The sequence below is a fragment of the Neophocaena asiaeorientalis genome, unplaced genomic scaffold (genome assembly GCF_003031525.2).
Source record: "Neophocaena asiaeorientalis asiaeorientalis breed wild unplaced genomic scaffold, Neophocaena_asiaeorientalis_V1.1 scaffold362, whole genome shotgun sequence".
NCBI classification, from domain to species: domain Eukaryota; kingdom Metazoa; phylum Chordata; class Mammalia; order Artiodactyla; family Phocoenidae; genus Neophocaena; species Neophocaena asiaeorientalis.
The window spans coordinates 2,408,640-2,427,127 of NW_020175700.1; the positions used below are offsets into that span (position 1 = coordinate 2,408,640).

At 46.3% G+C, this 18,488-nt stretch overlaps 1 protein-coding gene across 1 annotated transcript in view; it reads right to left on the reverse strand.

Annotated features, from left to right (window-relative positions):
• Window positions 1-18,488, reverse strand: part of ADAMTS17 (ADAM metallopeptidase with thrombospondin type 1 motif 17) — a 346,664-nt gene that overhangs the window by 3,322 nt on the left and 324,854 nt on the right. The window contains exon 21 of the mRNA XM_024732060.1: window positions 873-1,050. Within this exon, the coding sequence (XP_024587828.1) occupies window positions 873-1,050 (178 nt within the window). The remainder of the gene's footprint in view (window positions 1-872; window positions 1,051-18,488) is intronic.

An 18,488-nucleotide genomic window follows, 5' to 3' on the forward strand; every position in this document is an offset into this window, starting at 1 on the left:
TTATCTGTTGGCATTGATAAAACAGAATGGCACAGGGCAGCAGATATCAAAGGGCCCACAAAAGCACAAGGTCACAGCACAGGCAGGTGGTCTGAATCTCCTTCAGGCTCTTGGTAGTGCAGAGAGATGGTCCAGCCTGAGGGCATGCAAAAGCCTGGTGTACACCTCTGCAAGCTCAAAGACCCCCCCAGTGAAGCTGCTTGGAAATCCCCTTCATGTTGGTGGCATTCTAGCATTAGGGAAAGAGGCACTGGGTGGGGAAAAAGTTCCCTAGGAGTTTCTAATTGGAAAAGCAGAAACTCTTTTCAATAGAATCATCAGATCAGTGCTAGATATTCTTCTTTTTGTGCCACCACTGGCCGGGGATGTGGCCTGGTAAAGGGCTGGGTTTGGAACACTCGGGTCCAAGCTGCACACACAAAAGCTTCCTGCCGAATTAAAGACTCCAACCTGTCAACACCTCTGTTTTCTTCTCAAGCATTAGCTTGAGGAACATTCCATGCACACATCACCAAGATTTCATGAATGACACCCCCAGATCCTTCATTTCCTGAAGGATGCACCTCCCTTTGCCTCCTTCATGCACAGGAATCCCAAAACACTTGAGGAACATTCTCCTGTGTTCCTCATTTGTTGGCAGAGGGGCTCAAGTGTTTGAGACCACAGTAAACAAACATCTTTTTCATGACAAGGATGAAATTCCATCTCTGAAACCTCAGATCCTCTACAAAACTGACACGTTAGCCTCTCCAGAACTCAAATAAGCCCCAAGGAGGGGGCTTTTTGGCTTATAGAACTCCCACTGCCAGTGGGGACTTGCTAGCCAGGGGATGCAGCAGCCCCAAGAGCTGGGGACCAGCAGAGGCACTCACCGAGGCGAGGGGAAGTGATGGTGTTCACGTTGATCTTGTCATTGCAGACTTCTTGGTGGCACTGTTTGTAGGCTGCTGGCTTGGAGAGGGTAGGGCACTCATTGCCATGGCGCCCAGTGACCTTGTGCATGCACTGCACCACACGGGACTGCAGGCCCTTCCCACAGGTCGATGAGCACTGCCAGAGACAGGGAGAGCTAAGCTGGGGACAGCTGAGCTAGGGGCCCAACCCAGGCTGAGGGGCTTTGACAATGGCCTCACATCATAGCACCCTTGGGTCAGGCCCCTGCATGTCATTCCTACGTGCTAGAAATAATTGCAAGACAAGAGGGCTTGGCTGCATACCAGCTGCCTGATGGAAAACTGTTTCAAGATGTTAGGGACTGCATGTTTGTGTCTCCCCAACATTTACGTGTTGAAGCCCTAACCCCCAGGGGGATGGCATTTGAAGGTAGGTCCTTTGGGAGGCAATTGGGTTTAAATGAGGTCATGAGGGTGGGGCCCCCATGATGAGATTAGTGTCCTTATAAGAAGAAGAGAGATCAGAGTTCTCTCCCTCCACCCCATGAGGACACATGACAAGTCAGCCATCTGCAAGCCAGGAAGTTGTCCCTCATCAAGAACCAAATATGCCAGCACCTTGACCTCAAACTTCTCAGCCTCCAGAACTGTGAGAAATAAATGTCTTGTTGTTTAAGCCACCCAGCCTGTAGTATTTTGTTACAGCAGCCTGAGCTAAGACACAATTGTTGAAATATTAGTTTATGCTGGTTGCATTTCACCTCCCACCCTCTCATGCCTGTTCCAAGCAGAGAACCATCTGGGTTTTGAAATTCTCCAGTGAGCAGGGTGGCTTGCTGGCACCCAGGAGGGACTGAACCTGATGGCCACAGGGATCTCCCTGGCACTGTGTGCCACATGAGGCTCCTGGGCCTTTGTCCAGCCCTGGGTGTGGAAAGGAGCCCAATAGTGATGGGGCTGAATTTCCACAAGCCTGGAGGGTTGGGGGTCAGAATTAAGTAAAGTTAGAGAAAATGAAGAAGTGCAACCCTTCTTGCATAACAGACTCATGGACTAATATTGGGGCTAACAGTTTTAATTTAGATACCCAATCCCTAGTTGGCATTTCCAGCATTTGCAGATGTGGGTGTGCTAAAACCAAACCAATGTATTTAGTTCAGCAGACCATCCTGCATTCCCAGTGAGTGGCCTTTTAAGACTTTACTATGTGTTCTGTCTCCTGCTTTTCTTCCCATTCCTCTTCGGGCTCTTTTAAAGTGTTTGACAGGGAACCTGCCAGGTATCCAGCACCACTCCCCCATCCTGCTTGCTAGCCCCTTGGCCCTTGCTTGTTTTCCAGGGAGCCGTTGGAACCGTCTCTCCATTAAGTTGGTCTCCTCCCAGCCAGAGAGCCTGGTCCACATGTGTACTCTCTCCACCTGGGGTCCCCCAGCACACATGCTCACAACCCATGATTTACGGGGTTCTGAGAGCACTCTGCAAAACTTTAATAAAGCAAAGACCACAGGTGTAGTAGCCCGGCTGGAGTTAACACTGGCACCTCAGGGTAGAGAGAGGGGAGCAGGACCTTTCCTCTGAATGCCACATGTGGTGAGGATGCCAGGTGCCATCTGGATCATGTGCCTCCCTCTCTCCTCCCCTTGGGTCTGACCATGGCCTGTGCTGGAGGAAGGGCCTTCCCTGGGGGTCTGTGAGGGGTTACCCTGCACAGGCTCAGCGTGGATCCCTTCATCCATGAGAAGTGGCCATCAACTGTGCTCCCAAAGGGGCTTTTGTGTCTCAGGTGAATTCCTCTGCTTTCTAGTCTAACAAGCAGGATCACATTTTTTTTCACTTCAGAAGGATAAAGAGCTCAGAGGGCATGGTGCTCTGATGCGGCCCAGTCTTTTCAAATCACAAAAGAGGTAGGAAAACCACAAGTGCCCCATCGCCTCCGCTGCCAACGCCCCCACCCCTCTTGAGAGTCCTGGCGTGTTCAAACCAGAATGGGCTCTCCATGACCGGCAAGGCTGTGTGCCTGGCTCCATATCCATCTTCTGGATAAATCCATCAAGGGCTGCTCACAGCCTTGAGAATCCTTTGTGCATGATAAACGCACATTGCTGGGTTCCACCCCAGACCTCAGGAGTTGGTACTGGAGCATTTGGAAATTTGAGGGGTGCTGCAGTGGAAGAATGATGTCACATGAGTAGGTTCCCACCAACTGGAGACCTGGAACATGGGACAAGTGTCATAGCAACGTGATTTCCACCTGGAGGGCGTCTCGGAGGGAGTGGCTTCAGGTTGGTATCTGCTGCATGGGATTACCTGGAGAGCGTTGAAAGGTCTTGATGTCCCAGACCAATCAATCAGTATCCCTGGAGGATGCACTGGGCATCAGTATTTTTCAAAGCTCTCCAGGTGACTGCAACAAGCAGCCAGAGCTGAGAAACTCTGACTTACCCTGAACTTCTTCCCTGTGTCCTGTGTAGGGTGTGAGGAGCTCTCTTTTCTTATGATGAAGTAGTCAAGTATTTGTATACAAATGTGTAATTAAGCAAGAACAGACATCTGCCTGCAGCCCCAACTGCTGAGTTTATATATAGGCGATAGGTGTGCTCAAATACAAGAGATGAAGCCTTTCACTCAAAATTATTCTAGGAAAAGAATAAGTTGCCTTATAATTAAGTAAAAATAAAACCTCTCATAGTTCAGGGGCGAGGTAAGGGATACCCTCAATTATTTGTAGCAAGACCACCTGAGGGTTAAAAGAAAAAGGGACACAAAGAAATTTAACCCTCTTCTCCTGGAAGTAGGACACCATAATCATAAATGAGGGAGGATGGTGTAAGAAATTTTTAAAGATCTCTTGAAAAGGAATCTGGTAGGAATTGGTTCAAGATGGCAGAGTAGAAGGACATGCACTCACTCCCTCTTGTGAGAGCACTGGATTCACAACTAATTGCTGAACAATCAACAGGAAGACACTGGAACTCATCAAAAAGATACCCCACATCCAAAGACAAAGGAGAAGCCACAGCGAGACGGTGGGAGGGGTGCAATCACAATAAAATCAAATCCCATAACCACTGGGTGGGTGACTCACAAACTGGAGAACAATTATACCTCAGAAGTCCATCCACTGGAGTGAAGGTTCTGACCCCATGTCAGGCTTCCCAACCTGGGGGTCTGGCAATGGGAGGAGGAATTCCCAGAGAATCAGACTTTGAAGGCTAGTGGGATTTGATTGCAGGACTTTGACAGGACTGGGGGAAAAAGAGACCTCACTCTTGGAGGGCACACACAAAGTAGTGTGCATACCAGGACCCAGGGGGAAGGAGCAGTGACCCCACAGGAGACTGAAACAGACCTAACTGCTAGTGTTGGAAGGTGTCCAGCAGAGGTGGTGGGGCAGCTGTGGTTCACTGTGAGGACAAGGACACTGGCAGCAGAAGTTCTGGGAAGTACGCCCTGGAGTCCACCATTAGCCCCACCAAAGAGCCTGTAGGCTCCAGTGCTGGGTCACCTCAGACCAAACAACCAACAGGGAGGGAACTCAGCCCCAACCATCAGCAGACAAGTGGATTAAAGTTTTACTGAGCTCTGCCTACCAGAGCAACACCCAGCTCTACCCATCACCAGTCCCTCCTATCAGGAAACTTGCACAAGCCTCTTAGATAGCCTCATCCACCAGAGGGCAGACAGCAGAAACAAGAAGAACTACAATCCTTCAGCCTGTGGAATGAAAACCACATTCACAGAAAATGAAAAGGCAGAGTACTATGTACCAGATGAAGGAACAAGATAAAACCCCAGAAAAACAACTAAATGAAGTGGAGATAGGCAACCTTCCAGAAAAAGAATTCAGAATAATGATAGTGAAGATGATCCAGGACCTCGGAAAAAGAGTGGAGGCAAAGATCGAGAAGATGCAAGAAATGTTTAACAAAGACCTAGAAGAAATAAAGAACAAACAAACAGAGATGAACAATACAATAACTGAAATGAAAAATACACTGGAAGGAATCAATAGCAGAATAACTGAGGCAGATGAATGGATAAATGACTGGGACGACAGAATGGTGGAAATCACTGCCATGGAACAGAAAAAAGAAAAAATAATGAAAAGAAATGAAGACAGCCTAAGAGACCTCTGGGACAACATTAATTTGCATTATAGGGGTCATTATAGGGGTCACAGAAGGAGAAGAGAGAGAGAAAGGACCTGAGAAAATATTTGAAGAGGTTATAGTTGAAAACTTCCCTAACACAGGAAAGAAAAAAGCCAGCCAAGTCCAGGAAGCACAGAGAGTCCCAGGCAGGATAGACCCAAGGAGAAACATGCTGAGACACATAGTAATCAAATTGACAAAAATTAAAGACAAAGAAAAATTATTAAAACCAGCAAGGAAAAAATGACAAATAACATGCAAGGGAACTCCCATAAGGTTAACAGCAGATTTCTCAGCAGAAACTCTACAAGCCAGAAGGGAGTGGCACAATATATTTAAAGTGATGAAAGGGAAGACTCTACAAGTAAGATTACTCTACCTGGCAGGGATCTCATTCAGATTCGATGAAGAAATCAAAAGCTTTACAGACAAGCAAAGCTAAGAGAATTCAGCACCACCAAACCAGCTCTACAACAAATGCTAAAGGAAATTCTCTAAGTGGGAAACACAAGAGAAGAAAAGGACCTACAAAAACAAACCCAAAACAATTAAGAAAATGGTAATAGGAACATACATACCAATAATTACCTTAAATGTGAATGGATTAAATGCTCTAACCAAAAGACACAGGCTTGCTGAATGGATACAAAAACAAGACCCGTATATATGCTGTCTACAGGAGACCCATTTCAGACCTAGGAACACATACAGACTGAAAGTGAGGGGATGGAAAAAGATATTCCATACAAATGGAAATCAAAAGAAAGCTGGAGTAGCAATACTCATATCAAACAAAATAGACTTTAAAATAAAGACTATTAAAAGAGACAAAGAAGGACACTACATAATGACCAAGGGATCAATCCAAGAAAAAGATATAACAATTATATATATATATGCACCCAACATAGGAGCACCTCAATACATAAGGCAATTGCTAAGAGCTATAAAAGAGGAAATCGACAGTAACACAATAATAGTGGGGGACTTTACCACCTCACTTACACCAATGGACAAATAATCCACACAGAAAATTAATAAGGAAAAAAGGTTTAAATGACACAATAGACCAGACAGATTTAATCGATATTTATAAGACATTCCATCCAAAAACAGCAGATTACACTTTCTTCTCAAGTGCACACAGAATACTCTCCAGGATAGATCACATCTTTGGTCACAAATCAAGCCTTGGTAAATTTAAGAAAATTGAAATCATATCAAGCATCTTTTCTGACCACAATGCTATGAGACTAGAAATCAGTTACAGAGAAAAAAATGTAAAAAACACAAACACATGGAGGCTAAACAATACGTTACTAAGTAACCAAGAGATCACTGAAGAAATCAAAGAGGAAACAAAAAAATACATAGAGACAAATGACAATGAAAAGACAATGATTCAAAACCTATGGGATGCAGCAAAAGCAGTTCTAGAGGGAAGTTTATAGCAATAAAATCTTACCTAAAGAAACAAGAAAAATCTCAAACAAGCAATCTAATTTTACACCTAAAAGGAACTAGAGAAAGAAGAACAAACAAAATCCAAAGTTGGTAGAAGAAAAGCAATCATAAACATCAGAGCAGAAATAAATGAAATAGAAACAAAGAAAACAATAGCAAAGATCAATAAAACTAAAAGCTGGTTGTTTGAGGAGATAAAGAAAATGGATAAACCTTTAGCCAGACTCATCAAGAAAAAGAGGGAGAGGACTCAAATCAATAAAATTAGAAATCAAAAAGGAAAAGTTACAACAGACACTGCAGAAATACAAAGCATCCTGAGAGACTACTACAAGCAACTGTATGCCAATAAAATGGACAGCCAGGAAGAAATGGACAAATTCTTAGAAAGGTATAACCTTCCAAGACTGAACGAGGAAGAAACAGAAAATATGAACAGACCAATCAGAAGTAACGAAATTGAGACTGTGATTAAAAATCTTCCAACAAACAAAAGCCCTGGACCAGATGGATTCATAGGTGAATTCTATCAAACATTTAGAGAAGAGCTAACACCCATCCTTCTCAGACTCTTCCCAAAAACTGCAGAGGAAGGAACACTCCCAAACATTCTATGAGGTCACCATCACCCTGATACCAAAACCAGACAAAAATACTACAAAAAAAGAATATTACAGACCAATATCATTGATGAATATAGATGCAAAAATCCTCAACAAAATACTAGAAAACAGAATCCAACAATACATTAAAAGGATCATATACTGATCAAGTGGGATTTATCCCAGGGATGCAAGGATTCTTCAATATACTCAAATCAATCAATGTGGTACACCATAGCAACAAATTGAAGAATAAAAGCCATATGATCATCGCAGTAGGTGCAGAAAAAGCTTTTGACAAAATTCAACACCTATTTATGATAAAAAACTGTCCAGAAAGTGGGCATAGAGGGAACCTACCTCAACATAATAAAGGCCATATACGACAAACCCACAGCAAACATCATCCTCAATGGTGAAAAACTGAAAGCATTTCCTCTAAAATCAGGAACAAGACAAGGATGTCCACTGTCGCCACTATTATTCAATATAGTTTTGGAAGTCCTAGCCACGGCAATCAGAGAGGAAAAAGAAATAAAAAGAATCCAAACTGGAAAAGAGGAAGTAAAAATGTCACTGTTTGCAGATGACATAGTAATAAACATAGATAATCCTAAAGATGCCACCAGAAAAGTACTAGAGCTCATCAATGAATTTGGTAAAGTTGCAGGATACAAAGTTAATGCACAGAAATCTCTTGCATTCCTATACACTAATAATGAAAGATCAGAACAAGAAATTAAGGAAACAATCCCATCTACCATTGCAATGAAAAGAATAAAATACCTAGGAATAAACCTACCTAAGGAAGTAAAAGATCTGTACTCAGAAAATTATAAGACACTGATGAAAGAAATCAAAGATGACACAAACAGATGGAGAGATATACCATGTTCTTGGATTGGAAGAATCAATATTGTGAAAATGACTATATGACCCAAAGCAATCTACAGATTCAATGCAATCCCTATCAAATTACCCATGGCATTTTTTACAGAACTAGAACAAAATATCTTAAAATTTGTATGGAGACATAGAAGACCCTGAATAGCCAAAGCAATCTTGAGGGAAAAAAACGGAGCTGGAGGAATCAGACTCCCTGACTTCAGACGATACTACAAAGCTACAGTAATCAAGACAATATGGTACTGGCACAAAAACAGAAATATAGATCAGTGGAACAGGATAGAAAGCCCAGAAACAAACCCATACACCTATGGTCAACTAATCTATGACAAAGGAGGCAAGGATATGCAATGGAGAAAAGACAGTGTCTTCAATAAGTGGTGCTGGAGAAACTGGATAGCTACATGTAAAAGGATGAAATTAGAACACTCCCTAACAGCATCCACAAAAATAAACTCAAAATGGATTAAAGACCTAAATGTAAGACCAGACACTATAAAACTCTTAGAGGAAAACATAGGAAGAACACTCTTTGACATAAATCCCAGCAAGATCTTTTTTGCCCCACCTCCTAGAATAATGGAAATAAAAACAAAAATAAACAAATGGGACCTAAAGAAACTTAAAAGCTTTTGCACAGCAAAGGAAACTATAGACAAGATGAAAAGACGACCCTCAGAATGGGAGAAAATATTTGCAAACGAATCAACGGACAAAGGATCAATCTCCAAAATATATATGCAGCTCAAGGTTACAAAAAACAAATAACCCAATCAAAAAATGGGTAGAAGACCTAAATAGACATTTCTCCAAATAAGACATACAGATGGCCAAGAGGCACATGAAAAGCTGCCCAACATCACTAATTATTAGAGAAATGCAAATCAAAACTACAATGAGGTATCACCTCACACCAGTTAGAATGGGCATCATCAGAAAATCTACAAACAACAAATGCTGGAGAGGGTGTGGAGAAAAGGAAACCCTCTTGCACTGTTGGTGGGAATGCAAATTGATATAGCCACTATGGAGAACAGTATGGAGGTTCCTCAAAAAACTAAAAATAGAATTACCATATGACCCAGCAATCCCACTACTGGGCATAAACCCAGAGAAAACCATAATTCAAAATGACACATGCACCCCACTGTTCATTGCAGCAGTATTTACAATAGCCAGGTCATGGAAGCAACCTAAATGTCCATCGACAGATGAATGGTTAAAGAAGATGTGGTACATATATGCAATGGAATATTACTCAGCCATAAAAAGTCACGAAATTGGGTCATTTGTAGAGACATGGATGAACCTAGAGACTGTCATACAGAGTGAAGCATGTCAGAAAGAGAAAAACAAATATTGTATATTAACGCATATATGTGGAATCTAGAAAAATGGTACAGATGAACTGGTTTGCAAGGCAGAAATAGAGACCCAGATGTAGAGAACAAACGTATGGACACCAAGGGGGGAAAGTGGGGTGCTGGCGGGGATGGTGATGGTGGGATAAGTTGGGAGATTGGGATTGACATATATACACTAATATGTATAAAATAGATAACTAATAAGAGCCTGCTGTATAAAAAATAAATGAATAAAATAAAATTCAAACAAGAAAAAAAAGAAAGAAAAGTAATCTGGTAAGTGGCTATACCCAGAGACTGGGGGTCCACACCAGCAGGGTAAGTGAAGGAAATGGCCAAGGGTCCTAATGCAGTGCAAAATCCTATAAAAGTAAAGCAAAGTCTTGCCTATGCAAAGTCATGCCAACACAGAGCAACATCATGCCATAGCTTGCAAGGGAATATCCAATGAGAACAGTACATTCAGAAAAGGCGGCATCTCAGTGAACTGGGATGGCAGTGCCCTGTACACTCTGGCAAACAGGAGTGAGTGATGACGAAGACAGATGCTGCAAATATTAGGAGGCACTTTACAAAACTGCTTATATTCAACCGTTTTCAACCCCATAGAAACAGGAATTTTATCAGGTTCAACTTCATAATATGATAAAGACAGAAAATAGTAATATTTTTAAATTAAAACAATATATAAACTTTAAATATGAAATACAACTACATGAATAAGCTACATATTTTAAGTAGGCATTTGACTAGTCCACCTACACCATTAAAGACTTTTATATCTAAATTGGTCGTAAAATTTTTAAAAAGCCCTGCTCCCTGGGAAAGCATGTATGTGGGGCCTTATTTCTGTGACTACTGGGCACTTGGGGAAGAAGGGGCCATGTGTCCTGCTCTACAGACAGCACCAGCCCTTGTCTTCCCATCTTGACTTGGCTCACTGGCGCCACCTGCTGTGGGAGACACACCAGGAAGAAGAGCGGGGTGTCCTCATAGTCCTTCCTGGAGAAAGGGTGCATCCAGGGTGGGGCAGGTAGTGGTGGGGTTTCTGGGTCCCCAGGAAACTCTGCACAGGCTAACAGAGAAGGATCTGGGATTATGGTCTCGTTCCCATGGGCCCCCCTGACCATGAGGTCTGCAGACTCTGCCGGCAGGGCAATTAGCCTGGCTGGGTCACTTCCTGCCCAGGAACACCAGGTAGGGTTTCAATGTCTTTTGCAGGTGTTGTTATTATTTATGTGAAATCAGAGCAAGGGCTCAATCCTATAGATCTACTAAAACCAAATGCAAAATTGACAAGGTCTCTGGCTGGAAAGGATCAATGACCATTGTAAAACTCAAGAGTTTGGGGTGACCTCAAAGACTAGTCTCCCCTCTGAAAGTTCTTAGTCTTGTTTAACATGTTCTGGGGTTGGGTGGGGGGAGAGCATTCATGACGCCTCCAGACTATGTGGGCGGCATGCTTGTTCTGTCTGTAAGCTCACCTGTAGGATTCCATGACAGTGTGGAACATTCCACAACCATCCCAAGGGGCTGACCTTGGCCACTGAGCTTGATGGGGGTCAGTGTCTTGCCCAAGGTCACAGATTAGTGAGTGGCAGAGGAGCGACAGGACCCCAGCTGCCCCATCCCAAGGACTGAATTCCATCCTTCTGTATGAATTAGAGGTTGAACTGGATGGAGCTTCTATGGGAGGCCACGAATCAAAAAACCAGGTCACTGCCCAGCTCCATCATTTCTTCATCATCTTTCCTAGCCTGAGTCACTGGTTTTTAATTTTTCAGTCTGTAAACAAACCTGCCGCATGAGATCATGGAGGGTGTCTCCAAAGTTCTGCAGAGACTCAAGCGTCTGTCCTCATGGCTTTCCAACACCTCTGAGAGGCAGGGCTGGGCCAGGTGAGAGGCTGGGGCTGACCCTCAGCTGCTGTCGGGGCCATGTGAGACCCTGCAAACTCTGCCCCTGGGATTAGGTTTTACAGAATTTTAGCTGCAGTCCTGGGGGCTGCCATTCACACAGCTCTGGGCTGTGAATGGCTTGTGCTCACTTGGAAGAACCTTTGAGAATATCGGGTATTTGCTTAGCCACCTAAGAACGATGTCTGAGCCAGCCCCACAGAGGCTGCTTCAGAGCATCAGGTGAGGAGACAGGTTACAGAGTAGCATGTACAGAAACCACCCCATTTTTTCTAATACCTGTGTGCGTGTGTGTGTGTGTGTGTGTGTGTGTGTGTGTGTGTACCTATATAAAAGTTTGGAAGACAAACCATTAAAAAAATTTACTGTGCTGTCATCTGGTTTTGTAGGACTAGTTTTTCTCTTCTGTGTCTTCCCAAGCAAGATAAAATTACCTATGTAATTAAAAATAAAAGTGGAAAATTCCACCAATGACCCTTTGGTGCAGCTGCCACCTTCCAGGCCTGCTGCATTTTCATTTGAGCCGTGTTGGTGCCTAGCCTGCCCCTGGCCTAAAATCCATGCATAACTACCCACTCCTTGGCTGGAGTTTCAGCAGGACAGTGCAGTGGCGACAGGACAGGCCTGTCAGTATGCTGCATCCCCCTTTACTAGCTGTGTGACCTCGGGCAAGTTACTTAACCTATATAAGCCCCAGCTTCTTTATTTGTAGCTTGAGGATAATAAAACCTTTTTTGCAGGATGATTTCCAGGATTAGAGACAGCTTAGAGCAGGTGCCTAGCAGGGAGTCTGGGAAGGACAAACGCTGCTACAATTATTAACAACAGTAAGCACAGGGCCAAGAGCAGAGAGAGCTGGCCGGGGGTCCCTGGAGCCCGGGAAGGCGCCCTGAGTCACCTGGCCTGCTTAGCCCTCCCTGGGCTGCCATGCCGGTCACCAGGCAGGTGTGGACACCCACCTTTGCCAGGAGCACAATTAGAGATTGATTTGGCCCTGAAGACACACGTGATTCCAGAGAGGCTGCAGGGCTGCATCCTCCTGTAACCTGAGCTCACTGCATTAAGGGTAGCACAGGCACAGACAATGAATCTCACCTCCGTCGGCCTCCCCTCAGCCTCCAGTTTAATTCAACAGTGAGGAGACGGCAGTGTCTCCTGATAGCATCGAATTAGCCCCTAAGCGTTGCTGTGAAGCCATTTTTCAGGCTTTTAAAATCTAAGCAAATAGATGTATTAAAAAACAGATCTGGTCTTCTTTGAAGCACACTGTCACTGTTGGGTAGTTTTTTCAAGCCACTCATGACATTAACATTTAATGTGGTTCCCCGAGACTCAGGAAACCAAGACAAAATGGAGCAGTAATAAATCCGCCAGGAAAGCTCCTTGCCAGATGACCTGGAATAAGTGCAGCCCCCTCTCCAGCAAGTGCCTGCAGCTGCACATCACACACTAGGTCTGGGGACCTGCCACCCATCCCATGGGTGGTGATGATGATGATGATGGTGGTGATGGTAGTAGTAACAGCAGCAGGGTCCACCTTTTGCCTGCCTCCCAGTGCCGGGCACTGGGCTCACACCCATTCTCATGAGTCCTCATTAATCTTCACACTAACAGCTGCTGTGGCAGGGCCAGGTGCTCAGAACACAGTAGGTGCAGAATACATGTGCACAGACTGCAGGAATAGTGTCTGCAGGGCACAGCACCGCCTGCAGAGAGGCGGAGCGTGAGGCTCAGAGGGTCCATGGTCTTCCCCATGATGTAGCCCCCGGGCCTCCCATCCCGGCTGCTGCCCGGAGGCCTGCACTCCTCTGGAGCCACACGGCTCTCCAGCAGGGAGGAACCAGGCCTCTGTCACCATGTGGAGGCCCAGCGCTGATGACACGCTCCACCACGGCGTGGACCCCCTCCTCTTCACTTCTCCCAGCTGTAAAATCACGACTATAAATGACACCAGATTCCAAAGGGATGTTTTGAGAATTAGCTAAAGGAAGTTGTAAAAATCTTGGGAAGAGGAAAACGTGACAGGAATGCTTAATACACACATAAGTGTTGGCTCCTACAGAGTGGAGGACGGGCAGGGGCTCCCTGCACAGGCTCTGGGGTAAGCAGGAATAGGGTTAGGGTGAAATAATGCAAAGATGAACCCTCACTGCACAGTGCGCCCACGCTACGCTCTCACAGAGCCATCCTCTGAGGGGCCAGCCTGCCTCTGAGGGGCAGCATGGGACAGCCCCACATGACAGTCAGGGGGGCAGGGAACCCCCTACGGGAACTCCATTTTCTGCTCGTGTCTGAAAGGTACTGGGCTGGTAAAATGTCAAAAGCTCCTCAAAAGCATTTTTGACAGATTTCCCCCAAAACTTGGCACGAGCAAGGCAAATCTCGGAAGCTGTTGAAACCTCAAATAGTAGGCTTAAACAATGATGAAAATCCCCACCGTCTTTGCTCCAGCCTTGAAACTGGAAATGCTTTCTTAGACACACACACACACACACACACACACACACACACACACACACACACACACACACCTTCCCCCTTCAACTCATACTTTCTTCCAAACTGTTTTTGAAATCCTCAAATCCTTGAATCCTATCCTCAGCCTTAGCTTTGGGCTCCCTCAAACTCTCTGAATTCACAGCCTGCTGACCTACAGGTTCTGGTTGGAACGTTATAGTCAGGGAACCAGAAGGCCCAGGTGACTCCCCGTGACTTGCAAGGACTGGCTATCCCAAGAGCTCTTGCTTCTTGCTTCAGATGGGCGCCAGGAGCACAGAGAAGGCTACAGGAGCTGTCTCACTGCCTCCCCTCGGGCAGGAGCTGCTACCAGTTTCATAACTTAGCTCTCCCAGCTTAACAGAGACTGTTTGAAAAACCTCCCCCCCCCCACACCCACCCCGCTGCAGAAGGATGGCCTACATGCCCAGCAAATACTGCACAACCGTCTCCTGCCCTGAGCCATGCTGTCATCATGTGAGCCCCAGGTCAGGGCACGTGCTGTTTCGTGGGGTCCACACCACATTCAAAGAACTCATCTCCTGTGACATAAATATTTTACAGGCCTGTGTAAGAAATGCAATTCTGATCAGAGATAAGAGACCTGTGACTGTACTGGATGATGACGGTGAAGAAAATGATGATAAAAATGAGCACCTATGCCAAGCACTGCACTAAGTGCTTTACATGGATGCCCTAGGAGGTAGGTACCCCTAAACTCATCTGACAGAGGATGATGCTGGTTCAAGGTTAGACGAGGTCACTGCAGAGCAGGGACGTGCACCTGTGTTGTCCTGACCATGTGCCCTGCTCTGAGGTCGCTGATAGCGTGTGTTGAAACCAAAGTGTTCCTTAGGGATGACAGCTTCTCTGATTCAATGGTCATGTCTAGGCAGTGGTTAAAACTTAGACTGGCATGTGCGGGAGGCATCCCCACTCTCTGATCTCTCATTCCACACTAAGGCAGCTGATTTGAGGAAGGACACTAGGTGAATGGAGGGGCAGCAGGGAAATGGAGGGGGCAAAGGCATTGGCCTTTAGACTGCAGCTGACCCTTGAACAACTCGGGGGTTATTCTAAGTGTAATGCACAGTCGGTCCTACGTATCCCCAGTTCCTCTGCAACTGAGGATGCAACCCCGGACCACATACACTGTAGAATTTACTATTGAAAAATACCCACGTATAAGTGGACCCATGCAGTTTAAACCTACGTTGTACAAGGGTCAACTGCATTCAGTTCACTCCCATGCAGGCACCTCTCCTGGCAATTTCTGGGGACCCCACTGCTCTACAACCAGTTCATTTCTCTCATCTGAGCAGGTGTGGGCCCGAGACTTTAACTCCATGACCCAGTGGCAGGCTCTGTTCACCCACACAAAATGCTCCAGACCAAGGGGGTATCTGCCCCCTCTCCCTCCTGCCCTACCCAGAAAAGTACTTAAGTTTGATGACCCTCCTTTCACTGCTGCTTACAGTCCCAAGAGTAGTACGGAATGGAGGATTTGCTGATCCCTATATGCATGCAGAGTGCTGACTGCCTGTGTTGTATGGTTTCACAGTCCCAGAAAAGGGCCCTGATGTCCCCAGTGTCTCTTATGTTTGCTCCTGGATGCTCAAGTTTCTTTTATTAAGGACTCAACTTTTTATTTCACAAAGAAGGGGAGACAACATGCATGATCTCCTATAGAGACAAAAGATTTATACCACAGTGTAAATGATTAATACAAAGCCCTTGGGAGAGAAGGTTTTGATTGGTGGGCTGGAGAGAGAGTAGATAAATACTTGACTTTACAACAAGCTTATGCCTATGATGGTTAGACCTGAGGCATATAACAGTTCATCTACTTCCCATTTCAAATTAGAAACCTAAGCCTCTGACATTATTATGTACCTGAAGGAAAGGTAGATTAAGAGCCAAAAGGCAGGGACCAGACTCCTAGCCCTTCCATTTACTAGTTGTGTGACCTCAAGAAAAAAGTCACATTGCCATTCTGAGCCTCAGTTTCTTCACCTGTAAAATGGGGATAGGGTCAAATGGGAGAATGTGAGTGAAAGTGTTTTATAAATTCTAAAGCACTGGTGAATGTCAGGGCCACTGTCACTGATCCCAATAGAAGTAGCATCAATCTCCACCAGCACCCTTGTTCGGGGCTGCCCCTGGCAGGGGCTGCATTCGTACCTGCCCAGTGGGACTTAGCATGGCCTGGTGTCCGCAGCTGGCTCCACCTGTCTGTATCTAGGCTGGGTCATTGTCCACTCTTGTACCCTCAGTGCTCAGCACAGGTTGGCACAGAACAGGAGCTCAGGAAATGCTGATTGAATCACAGTGACTTGGTTGCAGGCCCACAGCAAGTGGGAGCCCCAGCCGGGCTGGCTGCCCAGCCTTGCAGGGTTGGGGGGAGGGGTCAATCCCCACCAAAGCAAGTATAGGCTTCAGAAGTGGTGCTGGGGCTGAAAGCTTTCTGGAACAAGCCCCCGTAGTGACACAAAGTCTGTTCATTTCTGAGGCCATGGAACTTGAGCCCCCATCTCTGCCCACAACACAAGAAGGCAGCTAACAGCAGTCCTGGGAATGCACCGACACAGCCATGTTTGAATGCGAGGCTCTCCCTGGCTTCTTCCTAGGGCTCTGCAGCTACAGGTACGTGCATGCTTATGGCTTCATTTGATCTCCTAAGGCCTCTGGGAAGTGCTGGGGCTCAGATATGAGGGGCACATCTGGGGCTTGACTGAGGCCTCGCAAGTGAGGTCAGTCCCCTTCCAGGGGACCTCCACGGGCACCAGGAAGTCAATGGCCACTTTTGATCTTTTCTGTAAAAGGGAACGCCATACTCTTAACACAGAGAGCCAATGGTTTTCTTTAAAAACACTGTCTATTATAATCCCTCCAGAATAATTTGCTTCTAATTAGAAACATCCCATCACTTCAGTGGTGATTAATGCCTCTGGTCTTGAAACTGAAACATCTCAACTTCTGATTAAAAGACACGCTGTCCTAGAAGGAAATGTGATTTCCTTCTCTCCCAGTTTCAGTGACACCTCCCTCCCCACCCCACCCCCAGGTTGAATACATGGGCCCAGCATTTAGTGGGAGAAAACAATGATTTGCACAGATCTGGAACTAGCTAATATCCCAGGAGGGCAGGCAGCTGCATGGCAGTTTCCAAACAGAGCAGAGCAGTAATACTGCCCTCAGCAGGGCTGGGAATGTGAAGTCGGTCTCTTGGATGGGATCCTGGTTAGGGTTCGGCCATTTGCTGAGGCTGGGGGAGGGAGAAGGGGCTCCAAATCCCCTCCAAGCCTGCCCTGCCTCAGCAAGGTTCTGTACAGGAAGGGCTGGATGCCAGATCCCTCCCAAGGGATGCTTGGTCCTTCTCACTTCAGGAAGTGCAGGACAGCACCTGTGTTGCATGTCTTTGGGCTGGCCTGTCCATCATCTCCCTGGAGATAGGCTTATCCTTCTCAACAGCACCTTAGGGCCAAGTGATAGGAGACTGCTTGGAAGGAAGATGTCAAAGTGTCCAGATACACTGGAAATCTGACAGTGTTCAGACTTCTTTCTACTTTCCTTTTGGGCAACTTGTTTGCTACCTTCGAAGTCTGGCATGTGGGAGGTTTGGATGCTGGTTACAGGAGCGTCATCCATGATGATTGGTTTAAAAGTGCACTGACCCCAATTGTGTGACAAGGGCACAGCAAAAATAACACATCGATCAGAAAGCAAATCCAGTCTGAACAAGTGAAAATGTCAGGGGAAGATCCATCCCCTGGAATCCACTTCTGTTGGCCTGGTCACGCAGTGAGTGAGGATAAGGGCCCCATGGGACCGGTATCCGTCCCAATTCTCCAGAGCAGGCACAGGGAAAAGCAACGGACAGATTTCTACTGCTGTGCTGGGGTGGGGGTGGGGGGCATGCCAGCCTACCCAGTGATGGCAGCTGAAGAAGGCAGTGGCAGTGAGGTGAACAGCTGGTGTAGGGTCTCTCGGTTCAGTTCTATGCAGTCTCCACCACCGCCAACCCTTGTTTCCAGTGCGTGCACACGTGCACACACATATATACACACACGCTGACTTCCAGGTCAGTGTCCCTGCAGTTCTCAGCCGGGAAGAACTAGTCTGCCCTGGGCCCTGGCTCTGGCCAGACCTGCTTGGGGCGGAGCAGCTGGCACCAGTCCAGGCCCAGTGCTCGTCCTAAAGGCTGGATGCACACTGATTGGATGCCAACCCCTGACAACAGCCCAAATCTGTACATGCCCTTGATCTTTCTTGTTCTTACTTCCAGGGATAGCTGATCAAGCTGGCTGTGGCAAAAGCAGGCACTGCGGCCTTCCAAAGCCCTACTGTCCTGAAGGCCAGGAGGTATTATTCTCTTCGGCTGGCTAGGAAGAGGAAGGCCAACTAAAGGCTCTATTTTCCTGGAAGCCATGCCTGATGGGCTGTGGTGGGGGGAGTTTGCCAGAATGTGTGCCCACGTCCTCGGCTGAGGAGGGGGCCAAGTGCTGCATCGAACTCCTCAGGCACTATTCACTTCCTTCCTTGGATGTTCTGCTGCTCCCAGGACCAGGAAGTACAAGGCACTTAGGAAAATAAAAGTGTCCACCTGGTCCTCAAAACCAGAACGATTAGGCTGGAGAAACCCAGGTAACACCCATCTGCAGGGCACCACCCCATTACGGCGACTCTGGAGCCCTCA